Source organism: Trachinotus anak, unplaced genomic scaffold, assembly GCF_046630095.1.
Source record: "Trachinotus anak isolate AG129_WGS33_773 ecotype Australia unplaced genomic scaffold, CSIRO_AGI_Tana_v1 ptg000008l, whole genome shotgun sequence".
NCBI classification, from domain to species: domain Eukaryota; kingdom Metazoa; phylum Chordata; class Actinopteri; order Carangiformes; family Carangidae; genus Trachinotus; species Trachinotus anak.
Genome location: NW_027273859.1, coordinates 21,633,827 through 21,660,174, shown reverse-complemented (window position 1 = coordinate 21,660,174; position 26,348 = coordinate 21,633,827). Strand labels below are relative to the sequence as shown.

The 26,348-nt window shown below is 41.5% G+C and overlaps 1 protein-coding gene across 1 annotated transcript; it reads left to right on the top strand.

Moving 5' to 3' along the window:
• Positions 1-12,532, top strand: snx18a (sorting nexin 18a). The gene is made up of 2 exons (XM_071483475.1): positions 1-1,960; positions 11,000-12,532. Exons 1-2 carry the CDS (start codon positions 433-435, stop codon positions 11,251-11,253), a joined length of 1,782 nt encoding a protein of 593 aa, XP_071339576.1. The 5' UTR covers positions 1-432; the 3' UTR covers positions 11,254-12,532.
• The last annotated feature ends 13,816 nt before the right edge of the window (positions 12,533-26,348 follow it).

Genomic DNA, 26,348 nt, shown 5'->3' with positions numbered 1-26,348 from the left:
CACAGGCGGTTGATTTGTGTTGTCTGGGTGGACTGCAGCATCTTGTAGCTCCGCCCTCGATTATCCGGCCTGGTCGACGTGCGGTTGCTGCGCAGCGTGTGAGGGCAGACGCGTCCAGCTCGGATCGGAGCGAGGCTGGAGCAGCTCGGGTTAGTGTTGCTGTAGCGGAAAATACCTTCGCTCCAGTTTCGCGCACTGCAGCCTCTGCGCCGCAGATTCCTCCCGGGTCTGATCGAGAGGACGGAGCCTGCAGAAAGGGACACAAGAAGAGGCTTTTCTCACACTGTGAGAAGTTTGTACGCGGAGTTCCAGGAGTACTTTCGGCCGGGCTGACTGAGCTAGCCTGGCTGCCCGCTGCGCTTCCCTCCTGCCCCGGCCAGCCAGACATAAGTTAGCCCGCTGTCCTGCTCTTCTTTCCAGCTGCGGGGAATCATGGCGCTCAGAGCCAGGGCGCTGTACGACTTCAACTCTGAAAACCCCGGGGAGGTGTCGGTGAAGGAGAATGAAATCTTAACTTTGTACAGCGAACAGGACATTGAGGGCTGGTTTGAAGGGGTGAACAGCAAAGGAGAGAGGGGACTGTTCCCCGCGTCCTACGTGGAGATCCTGAGGAGCGACGCCGCCTCCACGTTCAACAACAACAGCTGCAGCACATCTGGGGACACTTACCCGGACTCCCGATACGCCAACATCCCACCCGGGGGGTTTGACGGCTCTTACACGCCACAAAATAATATTGAGAACTTATCTAAACCATCTCCTCTCGGTTCCACCTCTTTCTCAGCTCCTCCACTACAACGACAGCATCCACAGCAGCAGCATGCTTACCCGGCGCCCGGCGCAGTGAGCGACGATGACTGGGATGATGACTGGGATGACAGCTCTACTGTTGCAGATGAGCCAGGCACTGTAGGAGGACGGTATCATGACTTTGAAGGCAATGGGCCATCCACTTACAGAGTGTCAACATCCTCCATGTCAAGAGGTAATGCACAGCAAGCAAAGAGCTCAGCCACAGTCAGCAGAAACCTGAACAGGTTTTCAACCTTTGTGAAGTCAGGGGGGGAGGCGTTTGTGCTCGGGGAGGCATCGGGCTTTGTGAAGGATGGGGATAAGATCTGCGTGGTGATGGGTCAGTATGGTCCTGAGTGGCAGGAGAACCCGTACCCATTCTCGTGTGCAATTGACGACCCCACTAAACAGACCAAGTTCAAGGGCATGAAAAGCTACATCTCCTACAAGCTGACACCCACCCACACGCAAAACCAGGTGAACAGGAGGTATAAGCACTTTGACTGGCTGTATGCTCGGCTGGTGGAGAAATTTCCCGTTATCTCAGTGCCACACATCCCGGAGAAGCAGGCCACGGGTCGCTTTGAGGAGGACTTCATCTCCAAGAGGAGGAAAGGCCTCATATGGTGGATGAACCACATGACCAGCCACCCTGTCCTGGCCAGGTGCGATGTCTTCCAGCACTTCCTCACCTGCAACAGCACAGACGAGAAGGCCTGGAAGCAGGGAAAGAGGAAGGCGGAGAAGGACGAGATGGTCGGAGCCAACTTCTTCCTCACTATCAGCACTCCAGCAGCTCCGCTCGACTTCCAGGAGGTCGAGAGCAAAATTGATGGATTCAAGACTTTCACCAAAAGGATGGATGACAGCACCTTGCAGCTCAATGCCACTGTCAATGAGTTTGCCCGCAAGCAGATCAGTGGCTTTAAGAAGGAGTATCAGAAAGTGGGGATGTCATTCAAGGTCCTCAGCCAAGCGTTTGAAATCGACCAGCAGGTGTACTCTGCTGGACTCAACCAGGCTATCTCCTTCACTGGGGACGCTTATGAGGCCATCGGAGAGTATTTTGCTGAGCAGCCCAGCAGGGATCTCGACCCGATCATGGATTTGTTAGCTCTTTACCAAGGACACTTGGCAAACTACCCAGACATCATCCATGTCCAGAAAGGTAAAATAATAACACTGTCACACTTAATACACTTGCCACCGTGTCTTTTCCTTCATGACATCTGGACACAGATTGTTGCCAACTTCTACTGCTAAGTTGTCATTATTGAAAAATTGAAAGATACACGGTCACCATAAACCCAAAGCTCTACACACAATTAAAAAGCCCCGTGCAGCACCAGGGGACAAATCTCACTAAAAAACATGTCCACTGAAATGTTTCATAACCCTGTTGTTCCAGCCAATTAGAAGTTCACCACGTATACACATGTAAAACAGTATTATACCAGTGGGATCATAAAGCCAGTTTCCAGACCTTACTTTTTTTACCCCAGGTTTGGCAGAGGTAGAGTCAACAGGCTTTAAAGTAAAGAAAGAAGTGTGTTTGCAGTTTTAGTCGTCAGACCTGACAGCAGCAGGCAGCACTCAGGTTACACTTATAGTTTATGTCACTTTGCTAAACAAATAATCAGTGTTTGCACTGGAGAACTGGTTTACATGCAGCCGCCCCTGTTTGTTCAATCTGCTCTATCACATGGGCAGCACCCGTTTAGCTGTGTGTGATTTTCCATTGAGGGTGATGTTGGTGCTGGAGGTGGAGAACATCCTACCTTGGTTTGTTGATAACACAGCTGATGCAAAACAAAATGATTGTCCACATGTTTTCTAGTCTTTGTTCAGTAAGTCAATGTTAGAATAATCATAGGCCATCCTCCTACAGGGCCCTGACCCAATGATTGTTCTCATTGTGCGGCAAAATGTCACACTCATGACAGGCAGCGCTGTTATGCAAGAGGCGCAGCATTGTAGCACTTGTGTATAGACAGAAGCTCTCACTGCTGTTTACCATGTGGCTCACTTGGTGATCTGATGAGGAGAAAACATGCAGCTCAAACTGAGCTGTTCCTCCTCTGCGTAGGTTAAACCTGTTCGACTGCTTTCTGAACAAGTTAATGTGCCTATACGTGTGCCCTTATACTTTCATTGAAGTCAGTAGGTCTGACAACTGGACATTGAGAATTGTACCTGAAACAGTGCAATGCAGGACACCATATAGGACATGCGCATATATGCACTTGCAAGATTAGAGGATGATGTGAACTAATCCTTTTCATTCATGCATTAGGTTCAGTCCTCTGCCTTACTAAAATCACATGTCTCTCAGATCAGGAGGGGAAATTAATCTTTTCATCCACCAGTCAGAGTCCCTTCTGATGTCCAGTATTTTGTTTACCAGGAATAAGGATCCCAAAAAAATCAACTGTCCAACCATAAATTGCCAAAGTGACTTAGTAGTGCCACAAACTTCGTTTCGCAGTCTGCTGGTGACTCATGTTTAAGCCCCACCTTGCCTGTGGGCATCTTGGTTTATCATTTAGGTCCCCTACAAACACTGGCCCCATTCAGTCCACAATAGACGACACTGGGGGAAACAGGACAGACTGTGTTTAGGCTGCAGTGGAACACAAACTTCCCAGTCAACTCAAATCAGGTTTGCCACGTAGGCCACACACGGCCCAAATAAGGTGACACAGCCATTTACACAGACTGGCGTGATAAGCCCAGCCTACTTCCATAGATAAGAAACTCTGATTTGATATCACACATGGAAGACCTTGCTGCAGGCACAGTTTTGAGAAAAGATGACAGAGTGCATTGAAACAGGGCTTTCACCACACTGAGAGACTGGAAACAAAGCTGATGGGAGAGCCAAAGGCACGCAGCAGATCAAAAAGAGAGCCACATGCCACACATTGAATCTGAAATTACTTAGATCTCATCTTGTTTTTAATGGACTGAGGCTGTTTAGTTCCTCTTTTTATTTTCAGTCCGGTTGAGCCAGTTTTTCCGTATATTCGTTCCTTTTAGCTTTAACCATTAAGCAAGCGAAGATTCTACTCCTGATTTATTTCTGTTTATAGGAAAAGTAAAGGACAAAATGCAAATTCACCCCAGATTATCTGCGGAATTTTTGTGTAATCCCTCACACTACGAGGCCTGTTGTGTCCATGTTGTGCCCGTATCTGCAAGAGGCTACATTTGCGTTACATTAAATAAGTTCCCTGTTCATGACAACTGAATACCTGCTTGTTACTCAAATTGGCTACATGGTTCCAGGGAGTGTTAAATGCAAATACCCACTGCAAAGGTACTTGGTATTCACACTGTAAAGTCTTCTTATGTTGTCTACTCACCCCAAGGTAATTAGGGAGAAAGGTACCTGAAAGAATATGTGGTTTTTAATGAAGCCAGAAGTACTAATAGCTTAAATTTCATTGGTATATCATTGTATGAAGACAATACCGTGAAGCTGGGAGCTCAAACGTATACCAGCTGTGTTCATTTAGTGACTTAACCTTTCTCTCACACTCTCATATATGCAATAAAACATTTCCTTTTCCATCCTTGTTCAAGCCTCTCCTGTCCGATGCTCGGTTTTAATACGCCTTTCCTGATAAACATCTGAAGGAAATGTCCACAAGTGCTATTCTTCTATTATGAAGTGAGGTTTATTGCTGTCTTCTCCCTGTTAGACACCTGAAGTGAGGCGAGGCCACATCCTTTGTTATCATAAACTGAAGTACACATTTCAGAAGTGGTCGCACAGAAACTCATTGGGCCAAGTAGGTCAGCTGGGACTGAAGTAGCCGTGTGTCAGCGCACTAGCAGAGCAAAAATCAAGATTTTAAGACAGAGACATTTTGGCCTTTGCAGCTTTAAGAGTACAAGTTAAGGTTAACCAGCTTGGTCACAGCCCTGTTTAAGAGGCTGTCTCTGGTGGTGGCCCTGCAGTCATATCACAGTTGCTCTCTTTAGGAGAAACACGTTGAAGCATTGCTTATCAGTCTTATCTACAGCTGTATTCCATTTTTAGCTCCTTGTATCTGTCTCATTGGGACCTCAGACTCCAGACAGGTTTTTATTTGTCCCCATGGAAGTGACCAGGGAAATGTGAGCTTTCCCACAGTGGAGCGCTGAACATCACCCTATTGATCTCCACCTCTACAGGGAACCCATAAGCCATTAGTGCGCAGCTTGGCAGGAACAATGCTAGCGTATGATACTGACATCATATCTGGCTTTGCTTTTAAGAACGTATTGAACTTCATTTCCTCCATTTTTGTACTTTTTTTATTTTTGTCCTAATCTGATATTGTGGCCTTGACAACATTAGGTGTTGTTGTTTCAAGTTCTTTTGAAAGAGGAAGGGAGGAGAAGGGTTTCATGAATGCTCGCTGTTTATAATCCAAAGACAGGGTTAAAGTTAACTGGTCTGGTTTGCTTCATTACTACAGAAGCATTATTGAAGCTCAAAAGAGAAGATTGTTGAATATTAAAATTTCTGACTACGTACATTGCAGTCCATAAATCGTCCAGCCATTTATGCAGAATTCAAAAAGACGTATCTCTGTTTAACACCACCCACGTAGTCTTTATTTGTCAAGCAAATATGGAAATGCAGCCAGTTACAAGGCTGAAAGTTCTTGTTCAAACACGCACTCATTGTGGTAATATTGATCTTGCTTGCAGTGCTTCCTAGAGGAAAAACCTGTTGTTGACTTTAGAATAGGGAATATTGTCGCTATACAGTAGAGCACCACCCACTTATGGTTAAGCTTGCAAATGATGTTTTTATTTAGTAAATAAAAAGGCTCAGACAACAACACTTTATCAGGCCGCTTACAGTCAGTAGCACACATCTGATGCAACGAGGAATGCCCTCAAATTTGCACACTTCTGCATACAAAACACCATGTCAACAACAAGTACAAGTACAGAAGGAGAGGAAAGTAAGCTAAAGCATATCTGTGATGAAGTAAGGTTAAGTTAATAAGTAACAACGTTAGATGAAATGCTTTTTGGCTTGGCCATCTTTAACCTTATTGTGACTTTGTTTGTGTGTCCTCTTCCTTTGTTCATTTTATCTGTTCAGCACATTACCGAGAGCTGTGTTTTGTCTGATCTCATCACAGTTTTATCATCACATGAAGTGATAAAACAATGGCAGGTCAGTTAAGGGAAAGCACTGATTTGCGAGGATGTCAGGTCTTCCTGCTGAGTCAGCCCTTGTCAGCTGACACTCCTGCACAAAGCAGGACGGGCCTGTTTGATATATTGTTACGGGCAATTTTAAATGTCCTCTAATGCACAAAAGGATGACCGAGGTGCTGGAGTGATGAGATGGTGTGATTGCCGCTGGTTGTTCAGATCACCGGCTCGCAGTAGCTTGGTGTTGTGTAACCAGGGATTACGTAATAGCTGAAGTGGCTGCCTCCAGTGAGCCAAGGAGGGCTCGCTGCCACTTCCATACACCAGGGGAGGATTCTTCAGAGGCTGTCGTCAGGACTTTTTCTCGTTTATAGTGTGACTCTGCAGAATTGGTGAATCAGTAGCTCTTGTCCATAGGTTAACATGACAGCATTATGTATCTCAGTGTCCTGTGTTTTTCAGTCAGTCACTCAGAAGCAATGTTTGTCTTACAATTTATTCGTAGGTAACACTTACTATAAAGTTCATGCATTCAGAAAGTTGTACAGACAGGAGTGTTGCATCATTAACTCTGAGTGCAAAACAGCGCTCCCACACACTGTTGAGCACTTGTTATTTATGATATTTCAGACCTATAAATATACATGGTGCTGCACAGGAAACAAAGACATACAGTAAATGCAGTACAGTGCTGGTGCTGTTTGCCTATTTGAATTTTACCTGATGATGGTTTGAGCACTGAAATACAGTGTGTGTGATTGGTTTTTTTTTGGTTCTTTTATTAATGTGTTTTTAATAAAGTGTTACTGTTGTAAAAAGAGACCACCAAGTTACATTAACTGCCAAATAAGCTTTTCAGAATCCTCAACAAAAGATATAAAAAGAGGTGGTTTGTGATTTGACTTTTAAAAAGAATTTCTTAGGGTTTTAAAAGTTTGTTTGTGTTGTGTTTACCTTGAAAGTGCTGAAATGAATGGCTGATTTATTGTTTAGGCAATGGAAAGACATATCACTGGCTACAACTATAATCTTAATCAGTTGATCATTTCAGTCATTTTTTAAGCAAAAGTACATTTACAAAACCAACAGAAGCTGCTTAAAAGTTGGGATTTGTTGCTTTTCTTTGCCATATGAGATGCTAAATGAAATATTTCTGGTTTTGGACTGTTGCTCGGACAAAACAAGCGATTTGAAGGTGTCACCTTGGTCTCTGGGAAATTAAGAATATTAAGCACATCACTTTATAAGGAGAACAACTGACATTTGCAGCATAACTCACTGTCTTGTTAGTGGTTGCCCTTTTGCAGCAGGCCTGCAAAGCTTACTCACAGCAGCTGTGAAAATGATGTGGCTAAGTATTTTAGAGTTTGCTGACACCGTCTTCTTTGACTGAACTCTTGCCGTCCTCATAAAGTCTCCTTGGTTACAGTTATTCCTCCTTATTAGCGGGCTTTTAAAACGCAGGAAGCCAGAGACCTTTAAGGTACAGTAAACACCTTTGGGAGTGGCATTTAAAGTCTTTGGACAGCTGTGTTTGTTCCAGCTTCTCTTTTTTTCACCCCCTCAGTACAAATGTTCCATCTTTGGCTCTCTTTCTGTCATGTTTAGTCTGTTGTACATTAGAAGAATTTCAAAGATATGAGTTAAAGTGCTGCTGAGGGAGCTACAGCCAGAAGGCAAACGGGGCTGATTCGGGCGGAAGGGTGAAAAGATGTCTGTGTGGGGGGATTTTGTCAGCATATTTCATTGCTCTGTGCGATGTAATTTATAGTCTTACATGTTGAATGTTGTGCTTTGTAAAGAAAAAGGTTGTCATAAAGCATTCTGGTGAACTTTAAGGGTAGACAGAGACCAAAATAATGTGGGGTCTGATCATAGGTTAGTCTTCTGTGGTCTCAGATTCCAGGAAACAAGCAGGTTGAATCGGACTTTCAGCAGGGTGCTGGTGACTAATCTTCACATAATGACTAGAAAATCCCATGACAGACAAATACAGGAAGTGTTGTTACATGCCTTTAGGGTACAAATCACACCTTGACACCCTGCCCTAAAGCCAGCGGTTGAGGATTACATCATCTGTCAGCAGGTTATGCCATGCTTGAGTCACGCTCATCTTACTACACATTGTCAGTGTCGTTTTGAACAATTACAACATGTCATTGTCAACACTATAATGTGGCAGTTACATACAGATCATCAGTAGTGGTTTCTGTGTTTCAAAGTACTGAGCTGAGCAATGTTCACCACGTAAACAGGGACAGATCAAACGGATCGACAGCAAGTTTTACAAGGTACACAGAAACACAGACACACGTCCTCCTTATTGAGAAGCTGGAACAAGGAAATGTTGCCCTGTGGCCTCTGGCATTACCACCTGCATGTGCTTAGAAGGGCTGCAAAGTTAACTTAAAAAGGGCGAAACATTTTAAAGTTCCTCTCTTTGCCCTTACATATCAATAATTTTTGACAAGAACTGTGAGAAACGCTGTGAAATTGCTTAAGCAGACACACATCTGCACTCAACTTACCACCCAAACCAACGTGTCAGTTTGTGGTTGTCATCTTTGCTTGCTGCTATGGCACGCAAACATTTTAAAGTGGTAAGATCAGACAGAAGGTCATATCCTGTCAGTTTCTCTTGCATGACAACTTCATACTTATTCCTCTTGACATTTATTGCTTTGCTCGGTCAGAAAATGTCAGCTGTTTGATAAGTCATCTGTCATGAGCTCCTGGTGTTATGACCCTGCCTTCTGCTCCCATCGAACCATCTGTCTGGAAAGTTGTAGGCTAATTTCTTGTTTTGGCACCAGAATGGCTGAAGGCTTATTCTGCAGCACACAAAACTCAGCAGTGTAGTTTTTTTATATTTAAAGTTAGCAGCAACAGTGGCAGTTGACATGAGAAAATGGGGGGGGCTGTAAACCATCAGGTCTGTTGTCTTATGCCACAAGAGTCCACCACAGAAACGACATCAAGTAGTTCTTCCTGGCAGTGAGGTTACTGTGAACTTTGTCAGTGATGTTACTCTCAGTATGAGTGTGATATACTTCATTTCTTTTTTGCAAGGTATAGTTTCTTGTTAGATAGTAGTAGATAGATAAAATACTTTATTAGTCCCTTGGGGAAATTCAGAAGTAGTATAGGTACCAACAAATTTTTTTTATGGGTTAGTTAAATTCAAATACACTCAAATACAAACACACGGGTCAAAGCAATGTCCAGCAGCTGAACTCACAAAGAGATTGATATGCATCAAAAACCTCTAAATGACACTGATCTGGCAGGAAATCCTGCAAACAGAGGAATTAAAATAATAGAAATTACACATCAAACCTTTGTGAAACTGTGAAAAGATCTGAGTCTCTGATTTCTGACACAAATAGACATAAGCAGGCTTCTCATTTCTAGCAGGGGACAGGTCATTTTGTCAATGACAACTGTCACTAGCAAATTTTACTAGCTGTACCTAGGTAGCTGACTGAGTTGATAGAAACGCCGTGTCCTGGTGACTCTTTCATGTTTCCAGCAGAGTCTTTTTAAAACCTGAGCGTCTATTAAAGAGGCAGCTTCAAGAGATGGCTTCATAATGTAATGCTAAAAGATTGAAGCGAAAGCTAAATGTCCCAGGCAAAAATCATCACCAGCTGATGATATGTAGAGCTAGTTAGTCCTATCAGTATAAGTATGATAAAGAAAAATGTAAGAGCGAGCTGTTATTCTGTTCAAACATAACCATATTTAGCTGCTCAGCTTACATACTTGGATAAGCACGGCAGGCTTGATTTAGGCTTTATTGTTCAAACAGGTTCGCTCACTTTTAATGTCAAAGTAGAAAGTGCTTTTAGTATGTGGACTAACCAGTGTGTTTTTTAATGCTATATTAGCTTGTAGCTTATATTAAACTTGCCTAACTCCAATAAAGAGCAGGACAGCTGCTGAAGGTTACCCTTCACTCTGATATAGTAGCATTCAGGACTGGCTACCACACAGTCGGGGGAACACACACAGGCATTTTCCCCCCCCAACATAACTTGTAACATCACAAAATGTTGTTAACCAGTGAAATGCTCCCTGGCCTTGAAAATAACCCTCAGTTAGGTTACTGCAGTTAGTAAGTTGGGTGGCTGGACATGCTAATATTAAAGGAGATAAAAAAAACACTGTGATCCTTTCACTTTTGTTCTTGTGGTTTTTGCTTAGAAATGGCTAAAAAAAAAGAGAGATTACTACAGTCTTATCTACACGACTTTAAAAAGAGATGAAATCCAGCTCTGTCTATTAACGGTTGCTAAGCTATGATTGGATAGTTGCTGTTCAGGGGAGGGTTTAGCGAATGGTGAATTGCTTGACCGTGACATCAGCTTAAATGAATAGCTGAATCTTACAAATAGACTTACTCAGTAGGCAGTGATGCCCATGTTCATATTATGTCTTTGGAATTGCTAACAGCCTTAGTAGATGGTATCAAACTTCCAGCAAAATCCCCTTAAATGGTTCTTTGAAGACTTTGAAGTAACACAATGTAATAGATATTTTTAGAGTTGGCCCCTCACATTTTCTAACTATAGACACAGATGTGGCTCTAGTTCTCAGGGAGTTTGGAACAAACTGTTCATGCCAAAAATCTTCTAACTATTTTAGGTCATTTCCTTGAAGTTATAGATTTACTTTGATAAAGTTGTGTTCTTGACTTTCATGAGGCTATTGAAAGATTATTTCAATTGTTAATTAACTTTCCAGTTAAAGAGTCTGAAAGTCTGTTCATTGACAAGTTAAAGGTTAACTTTAAGGAAATAAGATCTCATGTCTTAAGGACTGAGCATTGTCAAAAATGGGTTAGTCGTGTGAGCTGTTCTCACATTTTGGTTAAAAAGGATCTGGGGATTTCTGCTTTGATTGAACATTGACAAATGAATGGGGTGGGTGCTTTTCTATTTGTATATCATTCAGCAGTTTAAAAAGAAAGGTAACCATAATTATAATTGTGATAGTGAGACAAAAAAATAAATCTTGGTCTAAATTCGTGCTCTATTTCATCTCTAAACAGGGGCCCTGACGAAGGTGAAAGAAAGCCAGAAGCACGTGGAGGAGGGCAAGATGGACCGGGCACAGGCGGAGGGCATCAACGAGCGCTGCAACATCATCTCTTGTGCCACGCTGGCGGAGATCCAGCACTTCCACCAGATCCGTGTGCGCGACTTCAAGGCACAGATGCAGCACTACCTACAGCAGCAGATTTCCTTCTTTCAAAAGATCACAGGCAAGCTGGAGGAAGCCCTGCAGAAATACGACAACGCGTAACAGATCACGTGTCTCAGCCGGTCGGTTTAGACCATGGTGATCAATGGCCATGCACCTTTCTCTATGGCAGCCAGTGGTGTTTTGGCAAACGACAGCCAGTACCACACACTGCTGAACGCTGTTCGTCCAGCAAGGAGGGACATTCAAAGAGATGATGCTCCAGTAATAACGAAATTTCAAATTCAGGTTTCTGTGTGTGTTGGCCACATTGTTTGGGGACCGGGTGTCCTTATTTAAGAGAGGACATGTAATTTAATGAAGTTAGGCCAACTTGTAACACAAACAAAGGTCTTCTGCCTTTAGATTTCATGAGAATCAGTGATAATGGTGGTGCACCACTTGGTCCGGTGCGCGGGTGATCTAATAATCTAATCAATGTTATGACTTGCAGAGAGAGAACCTTATATCCACTGCTGCCTACCTGATGAAGGATTTCATATACCAACTGTTTTTAGCCTTACAACACTGTTTTCAACTGACTGTTTTTAAGTGACTGCCAATCCAGGAGCAGCGATGCTTCAGTGGCAAACACACTGCCTTCTGGAAACACTCAAGCCCTTCATGGTATCTCTCTCCTTGGACAAACAGGACGAAATGTTTACAGTCTCCTCGCTGAGCAGCCACTGTCACCACTGTCTCGCTGTGCCTTCTGATTCTGTCGCTCTGGTCATTTTTGTTACTAGTTACTAAAAAGAAGCTTTATATACTGTATATGTTGAAATATATTCTATTTGTTTTTACAAAGCTACAGATTTTGCAGTCTTTGAAAAAAAAAAAAAAAAAATCACTGTGCTTTGAGCGAGGGCAGTGTCTTGTACGGGAGATAATATTGATCGGTTGTGCAGTTTTTTGCCTCAGTGGCTCCAGCATTGATTTTCAACACTCACAATGTGACAAAATCAGGAACAAGAGAGGACTTGCTTTGACATAGGAACCCATGCCTTACACATGGCACAGCCAGCACTGGTGCTGATTTGCGTAAGCTTGCCAATTTTAAGGGACAAGTATAATGGACACTGATGTACACTAAAAATGTCGGGACACCTGAAGTTGTGTTGACAAAACGTGGGGTTTTCAGGTTTAGTTTTGGGATAGTGTTCAGAGGTGGGCTGTTAGTGGGTAGGGGGTTCCTCACCTGTTTTAATAATGCTGTTATTTTAATAGCACACTTCTAGACGGTTCAACTGTACTGCTGTTTTTAACCTTTATGATGATGGTTGCATCATGAAGAAATTAATGTAGAAGCAGAGATGCAAAATAAATTCCTCCTTCACAGAAAGCTGTTTGCTGGTCTTGTGTGTTTCATCAAGTAATTTAAATATATAATTACTCTCATCTTGTGTTAGTGTCCATTTCATTAGACTGAAAATGTAACTGGGGAAAAAGCCAAATAAAATTTGCTTCTTAACAGTCCTTCATAGTGCCTCAGACACTCATACTATAGACTTTAGGCGACCCATGTAATGCAGTCAGCCTACCATTTTATAATGGCAGTGAGACAATGAGTGCAAACTGTATGGATCTGCAGGTTTCCTTAGCTGCATCCCTGGAGGACTGGTGTGCCGTGTCAGTGTTTCATGCTCAGCTCACAGATCTGCTGACAGCGCATAGCCTGGCCAGCCATCTGGGACATCTGGCCACTGTTAAAAGTGCCAGAGCGGATGACAGTGAACACCTACTGAACAGGAAAAGGTCAAAAAACGACTGGGAGAGGTTTTCATTAGCTGTCATCGCCACCACCTATAACCGAGATAACTAAGATGCAGAGCAGCCCTGTTCAGAGGCCTCATGCACAGATGGTCTGATTTGTTGAAAAAAAAAAAAAATCTCCCTGTACACGTCAACAGTTTTGTTTAATGCTGGCCCTTTGTTTACTATCTTGAGGCAATGCCTGATGGGAATCTAGTTTGACAGATATGATGGTGAGCAGAAGATAATAGCAGCTTTAAACCACCCTGCTCTGTAAATATGTTTTTATGTTAATATGTTCCCACCAGATTATGACCTCCTGCGCTGCTCTGTCCTCTCCCGTCCTCTGCTTGAAACCAGAATACAGACATTTACAGACATACTGACAGAATAAAGATATTCCCCGGCCAAGGTACCTAACTGAAGGCAATTTTCAAACCAATTAAGGTAATGTATTGTGATAACATGCAACAAGACATTCTCTCAAACATTAGAGCTTCTTGATGTGTAGTTCATGACTCCATTTCCCGAGGGATATGCAGATGCCTTTTAATTCCAACAACATTAAGAGTCTACAGCCATGCTAGCGGCTCTGTGAGACAACATGAGGAACAGCAGTACTTTGAGCTAAATGTTAACTTTGACTTAAATACGAGCATGCTAATATTCCCTAATTAACACTCAACACAGTAACTGAGATTGATGGGATGTCATTTGTTTGGAGGTATGTGGTTGTTACATTTACATTACATTTACTCACTAAAGCTTTAGTACAGTAGGAGGCAATGGTGTAAGTACTAAGTACAACATCTATTTAAGAAGTGCAAGGAGACATGCTAACAAAACAATATTGCACAATATAAGATTTTTATCTGATGATGGCACTCGATGAAAAGTTAAAAACATGTTCACCAAAGTTGATACAGGTTACTGTGAGACAGATGAATGTCTGGACCAGATTTCCATTCAATTGTTTTTGAAACATTCACTCAAAACAACAAAGGATTGCCAATCTTGTCAATTCTACTGCATTCTATTCTATTATACTACTTTACTGGTTAACATTTAAATTTTTGACTTGCTCATTTTGCAGGATGAAAAGTCAGGGGATCACCAAAGTCAGTAGTTTCATCCTCTGGGGATCATGTACCAAATTGTTTGTCCAGATATTAAAGTCTGGATTAAAGTCGTGGACAAAGCGAGAGACTGACATTGCCATCTGGAGAGCTACACCGCTCGCATGGCTAATAATATCCTGTCATGTAGGAGGTAAGTCCACTTGGAAAGTGCAAACTCTCACCATCTTATTTCCTGTTCTTGCCCTCTATTTTTCTATTGTATTCTCTGCTTTTCATTTTTGACATAAACTCAACAAGATGCACGCAGCCTTTAGCGCTCTCGTCCCTCAGGCCCTCTGACGATACTGCCAACGCCAGAAGAAATGGGTGCTCCTGTTTTTACATTCTTGCTCTTCCCAGCCTTAAGCTTTGGTTCTTCTGAATTAGTAAAACAGATCAATGTTAGGTACATATAGCTCAAGAAAAGTATTTGGTTGAGAGGGTTTACACACAGCTACTCTTGCTATACAAGATTGTAGTGAAAGTTCGGAATTAACTCGCTATTAGATTTACGTACGATAGGAAGAGTAACGTCACAGCGTTGTTTTGGTTCTGCAAGATTGTTTCATTGCTTAACATGGTGAACAAACTGCCAAAGGTTTGAGTCAGTTCATCACCTTCAGTGCACAACAGTTATTCTAGGACGGAAAGGAGGGAGTGGGGGGCTTTTTACTTGCCACAGTCTAGCACACAGGAAACACCAGCTCTGACTTGGATTTTTTCAGAGACAGAACAGTGTGAGCAGCTGACCACATTCCACAGACACAAACGCCAAGTTTGTAAAACCTACTGCTACAAGAGCAGCACTGGAAATACCCATCCAGATGCTGCAGGGGTGCAAGATAACTAGTGTAATCAGTGGGGAGTGAAAACATGGAGGATACAAGAGACTGACTGGATTTTCTGGAGGATTTGCTCTGGGAATTTGTTACCGAGGTGATCAGAGTGTTTCGGCTGCAAAGAGAAATGTTCAAAATAAGTTGTCATCACTGTTCCTAAGATACTCGGCTCTCTTCCTTTTGGACTTTCAGTGGCTCTCTGGAATTCACTGACTCTAACCCAGAAACATTCTGTACCTTTGTTGTCAGTGTGGTGACGACCCTAAAGTGAGGAAATCTGGCTGAACTCCATCCCAGCTGCTCATTTACCGCTCTCACACAAGGACAAGTAATCATTTGACAGCATATTTTAAATTCCATCAAAGCTGAACAGCAGTTTTCACTTCTTTTTCTTACTTCTTGTGTATTTTTCTGTTTTCCTGTTCACACACTCTCCAATCTAGAAATGAGTTTGTTTTGAGTAAGTTTCAATAGTTGGCGCTGACTAGACCAGGGGCTGAGAGAGCAGGGTTTCCCCCTCGAATGAATTCGCACTGACCACTTTGCTTTCATAACAAATGAATCAGTCCCAAGATCTTGTGTCGATTACACTTAATTCCTGTTGCACCCACCCTGTGCAACACTCAGGACCAATTCCACAGTGAAACCAAGACACAGGCACAAAAACCTCTGCTGGGCTCATTTCTGTTCGTAAATGTTTATGTGCTCATCAAACACAACTTAATTATCCACCAAAAAATCACTGATCTCTGTCACCTGTTCAATACATCCCATCTCTACTTAATCAATACACCTTCGACTCATCACTTGCCTCTTTGGACCACTTACACTCCCACTACTTAATTTCAAAATGCCACTGAGTTTGACCCTGACTTCCTCTCTTTGCTTCAGCTTCTTAAGGTCTTTCAAATGTTACATTATAATGCCAGGAAATGCCCAGAGGCAAACCACTAAGATATGAGGCCTCTTTTTTTCTTCTTGTAATATCACTATATTGAAAAGGGAAGTGCAGAACCACACACAGGATTTCTCTTAAAAGGAAATTGTTTGTGTGACCATAAAAACATGGAACATGTTGTTATGGCATCGCTTGTTGTTCCCATTGCAGCAATGTACTTCACAGTTGTGCCGGTCACATGCAGATTTAGAGTTCTTTAATTTCAACTTGTTCAAAGCGTGTGGGGCTTTAGTTCAGTTGTTTAAGTAACATATAACTTTATTACAGTCAGTTGGCCAAGCCGTAATAGGCTGAAGGCCCAGTTGTCAAATTAAAATGTGAAGTTGTTCAAACTGCCAATGAACTGCACTGCACAGTCATATTCATTTCCTTCACATTCATATTCTACATTTTTCAACTGAGCCAATCACTTTTTTTACTTAATGAAATACTTCTACATTTCAACAAATATACTTATTTGCTTTCTTTTGAGTTAAAGGACAAGATTGATACAACTTTCATGTCTGCAGGGTGAATAAGAGGACATAGGCAGGAGACAGTTAGTTTAGCACAAACACTGAAGGCAGGGGGAAAACAGCTAGCCTGGCTGTATCCAAAGTTCAAAAATAGACCTACCTCTAAACCTCACTAATTACCACTTAGTATCTTGGGACAGCGGGAACAAGCTGTGAACACAACACAGACATATTATCTCCTTTTAAATTGACAAGGCAGCAGAGTACTGGAGAATATGGAGAATATTAGAGCTGTGTTACAGGCCACCCTGTGAGTCTAATCTTCACTGTCTCTTCTCTGTCTGTCACCACGAGCAACCCCTTCTCCAATACAAGTAGTCATGTTATAGTTAATATTTTTGGCATGGCAGATCAAATGATTAACATATTATCACTTCATTTCAAGTATTTTAATTCTTTATACTTTTCACAATGCTGGCACTAAAGGATAACATGCAGGTCGATTGTATGCAACTGCTGAGAAAGATGCAATCATGCATTGCAGGTCTACAGCAGCTTTCTTGCACAAAGTACACCACACTTTCATTTGCACATGTAAGACTGAAGCAAACTTCAAGTGCTGTTCATCTTTTTTTTTGCAGAGTTCATGCTTTTGGAATGTGAGGCGTTTGCCTGTACTCAGCATATTCCTGCTGGAGGGGGGGGATTCTGGCTGGATCTGTTTTCAATTACAGCTGGGTCTGTACTGGCCTTTGATCAGAGCCTGGGCTGACTGAGGCCGAGGGGAGACCCTGTCCTGACACAGCTGACAGACTCCAGAGCAGAGGGGGATACTGAGTCTCTGAGTCTCTGGGCTGAACAGAGTCTTATTCTCTGAGGAAAAAAATAAGACAGAGCAACTCCCTCAAACACCAGCTTCACCTTACAGTCCCAGTGGTATAATCCCTTTATGAAAAACTATGTGTGTATGTATGTGTGTGTGTGTGTGTGCGTGTGTGTGGGAGTGAGTGCACATGCGCATGAGGAAGCATGTGTGAAGTCCCCCCGGCCACCTCCTGAGTCCCCTGTGAATTTTTCATTATACTTTCACTTTTTCTTAATCCTCTTAATGTTACTGCATTGGTTGAAGCCTGACTGGCAACTCCTTCAAATGTAGCCGATAATCTCCAAAAAATAAATACTTATTATAAAAACAATGTGACATTTTGAGTCATATACTGTGTCTCTACAGGTGTGGAAAATTACAGCTTCATTCTTTTCTTGTCATATGAGACCTGCATTCATGCAACTGTGCAACTGGAAAGTTTGGTCCGTGTGGTTATCTGCTGATGGCTGATGATTTGATGGTAGCCAGCAGGTCTGAGGTTAAATGTATTTGTCTTTTAAACCATAGATTACATCAGTGCTTCTATCTTCTTCTCTTGTTTGCTTATAGCATGAGGCATGCCTGACATATTTACACAGTGACATGTTTTCAGAAGAAACTGAAAGCACCTGATAGTTATAAAAGCTCAGGAACAACACCATGTGCTAATGTGTGTGTATCATGCTGAAATTTAATTAAATTTAATTAATCTCACAAGCACTTGTGTCACTCCCAAGAGATTCAGATTCAGAACTCAGATAATGTGGGTCGGCCCCACAACAGAAAATGTTTCTTAACTTTATTTTGATATTTTCTTTCTTCTTTTCTCTGTTTATATATTATTTTGATCTCAAGCAGTGGCATTACACACTCTTTTTGGTTTTGCAGGAAGTCTGATTAGACAAACATGTGGGCCTGGTCAGCAGCTCCCATGAGATCATCCACTGACCTCAGAACAGCAGCACCCTGCCCACTCCCCGGGGCGAGGCCCCTAGTACTGGAAAAGACTCAGACACACTACACCCTGCTTATAAAACATTATTTTAGGATAAAATCACATTTGCTGTGTCTAAAATTTTGTACTGGGCTTAATCTAACCTAGACTTAATACAGCACAGGGCAGTTTTTGTAGGTGGCTATGGTTTTAAATAGCAGAAGAAACACAGCAAAAGATTGTTGTCCTTGGGTTTGTATGACACTGGCATGATGAAATCAACATCCTGCTATGGCCACACCCATTACCAGTGTTACTGGAAGGAGCAGAAGAAAAGGCGTCTACTAATCTTTCTCTTTCTTTCTCTCTCTCTCTCTATGCCAGCTTGTCTCAATTATTGCTCCCACTACTGAGTTATTTTCTTTTTAAAGTAGCAGCTACTTTCTTATGTGTTTTCTAAAAATATACCAAAAAAATATATCCATGAAATTTTCTGTTGGCATTCGTTGTCCTCAGAGGGAGAATCTTAATGTTTTTGGTGACTTTCCCGACTTTTCCTCTATTGACACTATCAGTCCAAATTTGTTCTTGCATAAAATAAATATACAAATCTAGGGGGCAGATTGCAGTGGCATTGTGTGAGCACATTAATGCCCCCCCAAAAAGATGAACCTTTTCCATTTAGGACAAACCATGAGATTGTCTCTTGCACCACCCTTTGGGTAGAATAAAAACCTTACGCCCAAGACACTGAATCATCTAAAGGCCGAAAATGTGATGGGTTCATTCATGGTCTCAAGGGGATAAACCTGTTTGAGTGAGGTGCAATTCAGGAAAAACTAAACAACACAAAAAAATTTTCTCCTGGGTACAGTGGGGTGTAATGAACATGACCTATATGGACCACCTGCAGGATTAACAAAAGTTTAACCAGTGCAGCTCTGACTTTTAGACACACACATTTGTATGTTTTCTTGTTGCCAAAGCATCATGGGAATTGATGTATTTTTCTATTTATTCAAGGAAAGAGCAGAGGACATGCTGCGCGTCCTGTACCTGGCAGAATGTTCAGGAATGTGGGAGCACTCGGCGAGCTTTAGCCCCAGTTTTGTTTTTATAGCCCTCACACAGGAAGCTCACTCTGGTGGGGCCTCATTCATGTTGTCTGAAAAACGCTGACTGCCCTCCCACCCCCACCTCTTTGGCTGCACTCCAAGACACACACACACACACACACACATATGCATTTTTTGTCTTTGTGGGCCAATGTGCATTCTCTCCTCCCCCACCCCCATCAGAGAGTTTCATTTATAGCTCTAATTACAATAAACAAGTGAGAACAACTAGGGAAGAGGGCACTTCCCCCACTCACATTTCTCACGTAGGAATAGAACCACTGTAATGTCTGTCAGTCATACACTAAGTTATATATTTCTTTGTTTTCAAAATAATCTATACATTGGTCATTTTGCTTCGAACAGCAACTCACAAATCAGTGCGATCAGTCCTGAAATCAGATGTGATGTGATGATTCCTGCAGGAAACAATCTCTACTGTATTTGCTAAAGGGAAATTAGAATTACAAGATATTGCATAAGAATTTGAAGTCACAATGACTAGCTGAATCACAGGGGAGGCTTCCACAAGATTATGCACAAACCAAAAACAAATAAACAAACAAAACATTAATATTCATGTGTCTCCTTCCAGGATTGGCAAAGCAAAGGCTAACCTGAACCTCTGCCAACTCTGAATTTTTGTTATCCACGTGGAGTTTGCACATTTCACCTTCAAACTAGCCTCTTAAAGATAATGAGGCCGACAACATGGCACAAATTTCAAAGGGATCCCTCACTTCTCTTTTCTTATACAACATCAAGTCAAGCTCACTCTAACTCTTTCTCTTCAACACTCACACACACTGTGCTGACCAGCTAACCTCCCTCTTTGTCCACCGCCTCCCACAGAACACAGTCGACCACAGTCATCAGACAACCAGCTGACATGGTTCTGCAGGTGGTCTGACCTCTCTCAAAGCTAACGCACACACACGCACACACACACATACACCCACATACACCCACATACACACACATACGTTACACATTTCCTGCTGTACAGGCTCACACATCACTGATTCACAGATGATCAAAATCAGTGTCTAAATGAGTGTGTTAATGGAAGGATGAGTGGAATCTGTGGATCTGTATGGCTCCACATGCCAGCGACACCGCAGGTTTGATTTTGGCCCCTGATTCTTTTCACATGTCAATGGTCTTGTGTCATCACGTCCTCCTCTTACGTCCCACACGAACAATAATGATTGAAACGATGAGAGTATGTTTCACGTGTGACTCCGCTCAGGGCTTCGGGGACAGCACAGCATCAGGCTGGACATCTGGCGCATGACGACCCACTTATGATCCCACTGTGAATGAATCTATTGACAGGGAGTTACCAAATCAATGGACTGGTGGACACATGGGAGTTGACCACATGTGTGTTTGTGTATGTGTGCTTGTGCTGTGCTTTAATGCATGTGTGTGTGTGTGGAGTGTGTGTGTGTGTCAGATGTTGATATAATTGAGATGCTGTCTCTATTAGATTATAGAGGAACATCAAATGGGTCATAACCTGATGATCCTAAGAAAAAAGAAAAAAGCTAAAGGCTTCAAATCAGGTAAAATGATGTAACTAATAAGACCAAAATTTAATAAAAGAGCATAAATAGGGTTTGTATTTAATTTAGCAAAGAATGCAGATGAAAATGAGAAAACTAATTGAAGTACAGATCCACAGTGTATGCTATATATTGCCGCCATGTACAATTTTTCAAAAAGTGTCCCAAAAGATACAGATGAGGGATGAATCTATCCAGTAAATATCCCTCAAACTAATTAAAGACCATTACCACTTGTTACACCTGCAAAACCATTTGGAGAGAGAGAGATAGAGAGAGAGAAATTAGATGATTAAATATAATAGGTTTTCCATCGTTTCCAAACATCACTTTCAGTATGTGCATTATCTGTTTCTGCTTTGATGCTATTTCAGATCACATCAGCCGTGATCAGAGTGGAGAGGAAGCTGTGCCCACTGCCAAAAACTAGAGAAAAGCCTGTCAATGGATCCAGCTAATCCTTCCCCCAGCACATGAGAAATGCACAAGACCCACTTTAGCTTCAGATAGAACAGTGCTCCGATACTGATGCCACTTGGGTAAAGAGCTCCGGGAAGAAAGAAAAATAAGCCAGATTTCAAAGTGGCTTTTTGTTTTACTTCATCATTTGCGCAACTCTGCTTTCTCCTAAAAGACAACCACCGCGGCTTTCAACACCAGCATGTTAGATTCTGAAACTCTTTGCAGTATTTTACGTGCCTTGATTAGCTTTTATGAATAAACTAAATGGCACTTTGTTGATGATATGTTAGTAGATTTTCAGTGCACAGACACTGATATTGCAAATGTGAAAGAGTAGAGTAGAGTCTTTGTAGAACTGGAACATAGTCTTTGTCTGCAAAATACAACTGGAGGTAGGAGTGATTCAATTAGCCATCTGGGTTTGCCAGTGTGGAACCTTATTAAACCAAATGAGCCAAGACTGCTTTGTCTCTCGTGGCCTCGTCTTGCAGGGTGCTATTGTTCTTTAACCCTCTGCCCCACAATTACCAACCCTTTAAATTACAATGATCAATCTGAGATCTAATATCTGAGGGCAGGAACTCATCTTGACTAATTATCTCTCACTATCTCTCAGTTTTCTCTCACATACAACGGGACAATATATCAGCTGCAATGTGACCAACAGCAGCTCACTTTCAAATCTCAGTGTTGTAATTTGAAAACTGTATGACTAACACCTTGACTGTTTAACAATGCAAACAGCTGGGGTAATGGTAATTTAAACCCTGACTGCTGTGAGTGGCCAACATGTGACTGTTTCCTGCCAGACATCCACATTTTGTAACCCTGCATACCATGATGTCAGCGTTTTCTCTACACCGGCTTCCTCTTTTTGAGACTATAATTTGACTCTTGCTCATGCTTGTGTTCACGCATGAGTCCAACATGTTTGCACTGAGTACCAGTTCTGTGCCAGTTTGAAAGCACATAATTTACCCTTGTGATAAATTCACCTCTATGTAACAGCCTCACTTCAGTGCATTAGCTGGACCCATCATAACAGATGTAAGGTGAACTGATGACGTTAAAGGTCAAACTGATAATGGATTCTACTGCGGAGCTGTTTCTGAGAGGGCATGTTATACAGTGTTGTTGCACTTCTCAAAGATTAGCACTGATACAATGTCACATTACAATATTATACATACTGTGTAATCAGTAGTTTCCTTGGTCCTGTGAGGTTTGGCACCTGCAAAATCCGCCTCAGCTGTACTTTGTGTTTAGTGTTAAATAGAAAAGGTTAGCAGGCGAACACGCTGAACTAAGATGGTGACCATGGTAAGTATTATCCCTGCTCAACATTAGGATGTGCTAGCATGCTGACTTTAGCACTGAACTGAAAGCCCCACCCAGGTAAAATTCAGTCTAACAGAGCAGGGAACAATCTTGTTTATCAAACAAATGGATCAGTAAATGAAGGAGAATCGGTGTAGGGAAAGTCTCTTGTTGCTTACACATCGTAACTTTAGCTCCACTGCAAACTGTCCAAATCAGTCAAAAGGCCTAAACTCTCCTGAAATCCTGACATCATTATTAGACAATAAGGCTTTTCTTTATTTGGTTACAAAATACCTGCTTCTTTGAGATTGTGCATGTCACATTTTCAGGAGAAAAGTCAATTAGAACTCCCAAGATGCATTTGGGGAAAAGACACCCCATCACCAAGCTAAAAATTCTTTCATGTGAGCTGCTAACGGTGGGCAGACGCTGAGAAATGATAAGAAAGTGAAAACACAATCTGCAGCTTTAATCAGTTCACTTTTAAATTCTGGCTCAGTTTTGATAGAATTAAGCAGCTATGATGCGGTGTTTTGTCTGTGTCTTCTGAAGGCATGTTTTCATCTTTCTAGTTGAAATCTCCGCGGTCTAAAACCTTCTGCAGTGTTCCTGCTGTCATTACAGATGAGACTGTCCTCCCCTAATCACCTTATTACGACCCACAGTTACATTTTATTGTTAGGTGACCTCTAGTAGCCGTAGTGAAGAAGGAAGTCAGGTGGTGCAGCATAAAAAGTCCATGTAGGGAAGAGGTTGGGATGGATGGGTCGATAAAACCACTGTTCATTTCCGCTTTTTTAAACTGAAAGTCATTGCTATTTCTTTTATTCATGACTGTTCCGCAACATTAACTAATTATTGTTACCATGATGACGAAGGTTTCTCTAACCCAAACCATGATTTTTTCTTAAACCTAAACAAACTGTTTCAGTTCCATAAGCTCAACCGTGTACTTATTCTTGTGACCATGACGATCAAGGACCGGTATGCAGGCCACCGTAGAGGCAGGTATCAGAGGGCAGGGACAAATGGTCATTCGGACTGAAGGACCTGTTGTGACAGACATATCTTCTGAGCTGGCCATGATCTGCCCGTGGACTGTCGAGCTGAGTTGCCCAGTCCATGATCAACTAGTGTTTATGGGAAATGGTGTTTGTTAAAGGCAGCTAAAAAGAAAAAGACATAAATATTAAATAAACAATGATATTAAATGTTAGGAAAAATATTTTGATTTCCCTCTGTGAAATAACAGTTTGATTTACATCTGACATCATATGTGTGATTTCCTGTTAGTACAAAATGGTTAAGTATGATAGTTTTGTATACTAATCTCCACAACTGTATACTATGATGATTACCATATAGTACAGTATGGATTTGGGATACAGTGCTGGTGTCTTTTGTAAATCCAGTTTCTTAGTGATTCATTTTTACGATGCCTTTGGTTCAGCTTTGTTTGTCTTTTTCTGAATCACTTCCCTTAAATCCAACAGCATTTTCACAGTTTTTCCTCTAGTAAAAACTTCAGTGGCCCTGATTTCAGTCTGTATTGGAAATGTGTTTAGTTTGCTGCACAGAGCTCTGTCTCACCGTGTCTAGGATGCAAACAGTAGACACTGAGAACAGCATGGTGTAAATATGATCTCATCACATGCAGTAATAGTCTGAGGATCTTGGTAATGGCTTTTAGGGCATATTCAAGAATTAAGTTGAGAATAAAACACGTTTAACTGATACACAAATAACTGATACTCTTCATAAACGCAGGCACACTTTTCAAGGGGTCGATCGACACTGCCAAAAGCTACTGAAAGGCCTCATACTGTATTACACAGTCTATTTATAACCTTTATATTTTTCAGCTCAGCTGTATGTCAACACATTCTATTTAAACATACACAACAAGGACGACAGATGTAAAACAGCCACCATAAAATGTGGTCTATTCGTGCTGTTTTTTATTGTGTGTACTGACCTCTTCAGCGCTGCCTGTGGTCTGTGGCTGCTGCATCTCTCAACTTTCTCATATTTTTTCCAGAGACTTGTTATATGGGTAAACAGCTGTCCTTGTTAGTGGATTTATTCTTTCTTTTGACATGTGAATTATATGGAAAAATGGCCATTTGTTTAATTGCTTTGACTTCTAACAATAACAGAAGACAGTGAGCTATGTAGATGGTAACAAATAAATACACTAGGAATTCAAGAAGTTGGTTGCTTATCTTTGTTTATCTTTTTTTTTTTTTAAACTTTGCATATCTGTGTCTATGTCTATACTTGTATTATCCTGTCTGTTTGTGGCACTGAGTGCTGACTCTGCACACGCCTGTGGAGACAATTTGATGTTGTTCATCCCAAGTTGTGCTGGAATTTCCTTTTAATAAATGACAATGTTGTGGTTTACAACAGGATCCTTATGAAGTTCCTGTTAGTGGACTCTGTGGATTGACATCGTCGTGCTAAGTTTGCAGCTCACATGTGATGCCATTGCTCATCACCCCTATTAGCCCATTCTCTGTCAACAAGACCATTTTAGCACACTGGTGCTGATGGTGTACAAGTCCTGAGCTGGATGCATCTTTGGATTAAACAATTCTATCTTTCATTATGAGCTTTTTACACAGTTCACAGTCATCTTTAATTACCAGCTGCACACAACCTGAAGTCCCCAGCATTTATTGTGTTTGACCTCTGGAAAACAAATATTCTTTGCATGATACCATGAGTCACTTGGACTGACTCATAGCAGTGAATGAAGAAGCAGCTGCAGAAAAAGGTCCTTGTGCTTGTCTAAATCACATTACATGTTTACCGTCTGGGTAAAATCTGAGGTTTTTGGGGAACATGTGCTTTGGCAACAAAACATTCCCAATTGATGGAAATCAAACAACACCTTGGTGCACATCATGTGACTAGATCCTGCAGTTTTTATTGTTTTTGGATGTGAGAAAACCACAATTAGAGTAATTGCAGGAAACAGGGAGAAGTGATGATGATAATTTATTTTTTTTCTAACTGGTCTTTCGGTGCAATGTATCTTTTGCTGAAATGAGTAAAGCACCATTAGGAGGAGGGCAAGAGGCTGAAAGTACAGTTTAAATTATAGAGAAAGAGAAAACTGACAAAAACTCATTTAAATGGAAGAAATAAGGGATCATTTGGATGCTAATAAATCTTGTTTGAGGAGAAATGGGCAAACACAATGTCAAATAGACATCATAGATTACAAACACACACACGCACACACGCACGCACGCACACACGCACGCACACACACGGTATGATTTACCTACTGTATGATAGCAGAAAGTCATTGCTTCCAAACATGTGGTTTATTAAAAATATGGTATAAATAACTATGACAGGTGTTACATAGAAGGTTACATTATTCATATAACAGTGGGATACACTGGATAGACACTTCTCTGAAGTACAAAATGATTCTATAACAAACAAGTTTACAGTGGTTTTCAGTAACAGTTTCTTATCTCACATAGCTTTCCAGAACAAGTCAGAACAGTACCTTTCATTACTGTAGACACATCATTACAGTGTCAAACAAAAAAGTCCTACAGTAGACAATGTCAAGAATCTAAGGACACAAGTAAAACAGGCTTGTCAGTGTTAAATAATTAATATAAATATCAGCAGTCATTTCATTCAAAGAAATTTTTTTTTTTTTGTAATTTGTCTAGGAAAAAATCCTTTAATTGCTGCTCAAATAAGCAAGACTGACAATTTGTTCTGTTGAAAAATATTTAATGTCTCACCTCAA

Bases quoted from the DNA above. Each gene is read 5' to 3' on its own strand.
- snx18a (XM_071483475.1), top strand. From the start codon at position 433: ATGGCGCTCAGAGCCAGGGCGCTGTACGACTTCAACTCTGAAAACCCC. The intron at 1,961-10,999 runs GTAAAATAATAA...ATCTCTAAACAG, and splicing joins CATCATCCATGTCCAGAAAG to GGGCCCTGACGAAGGTGAAA.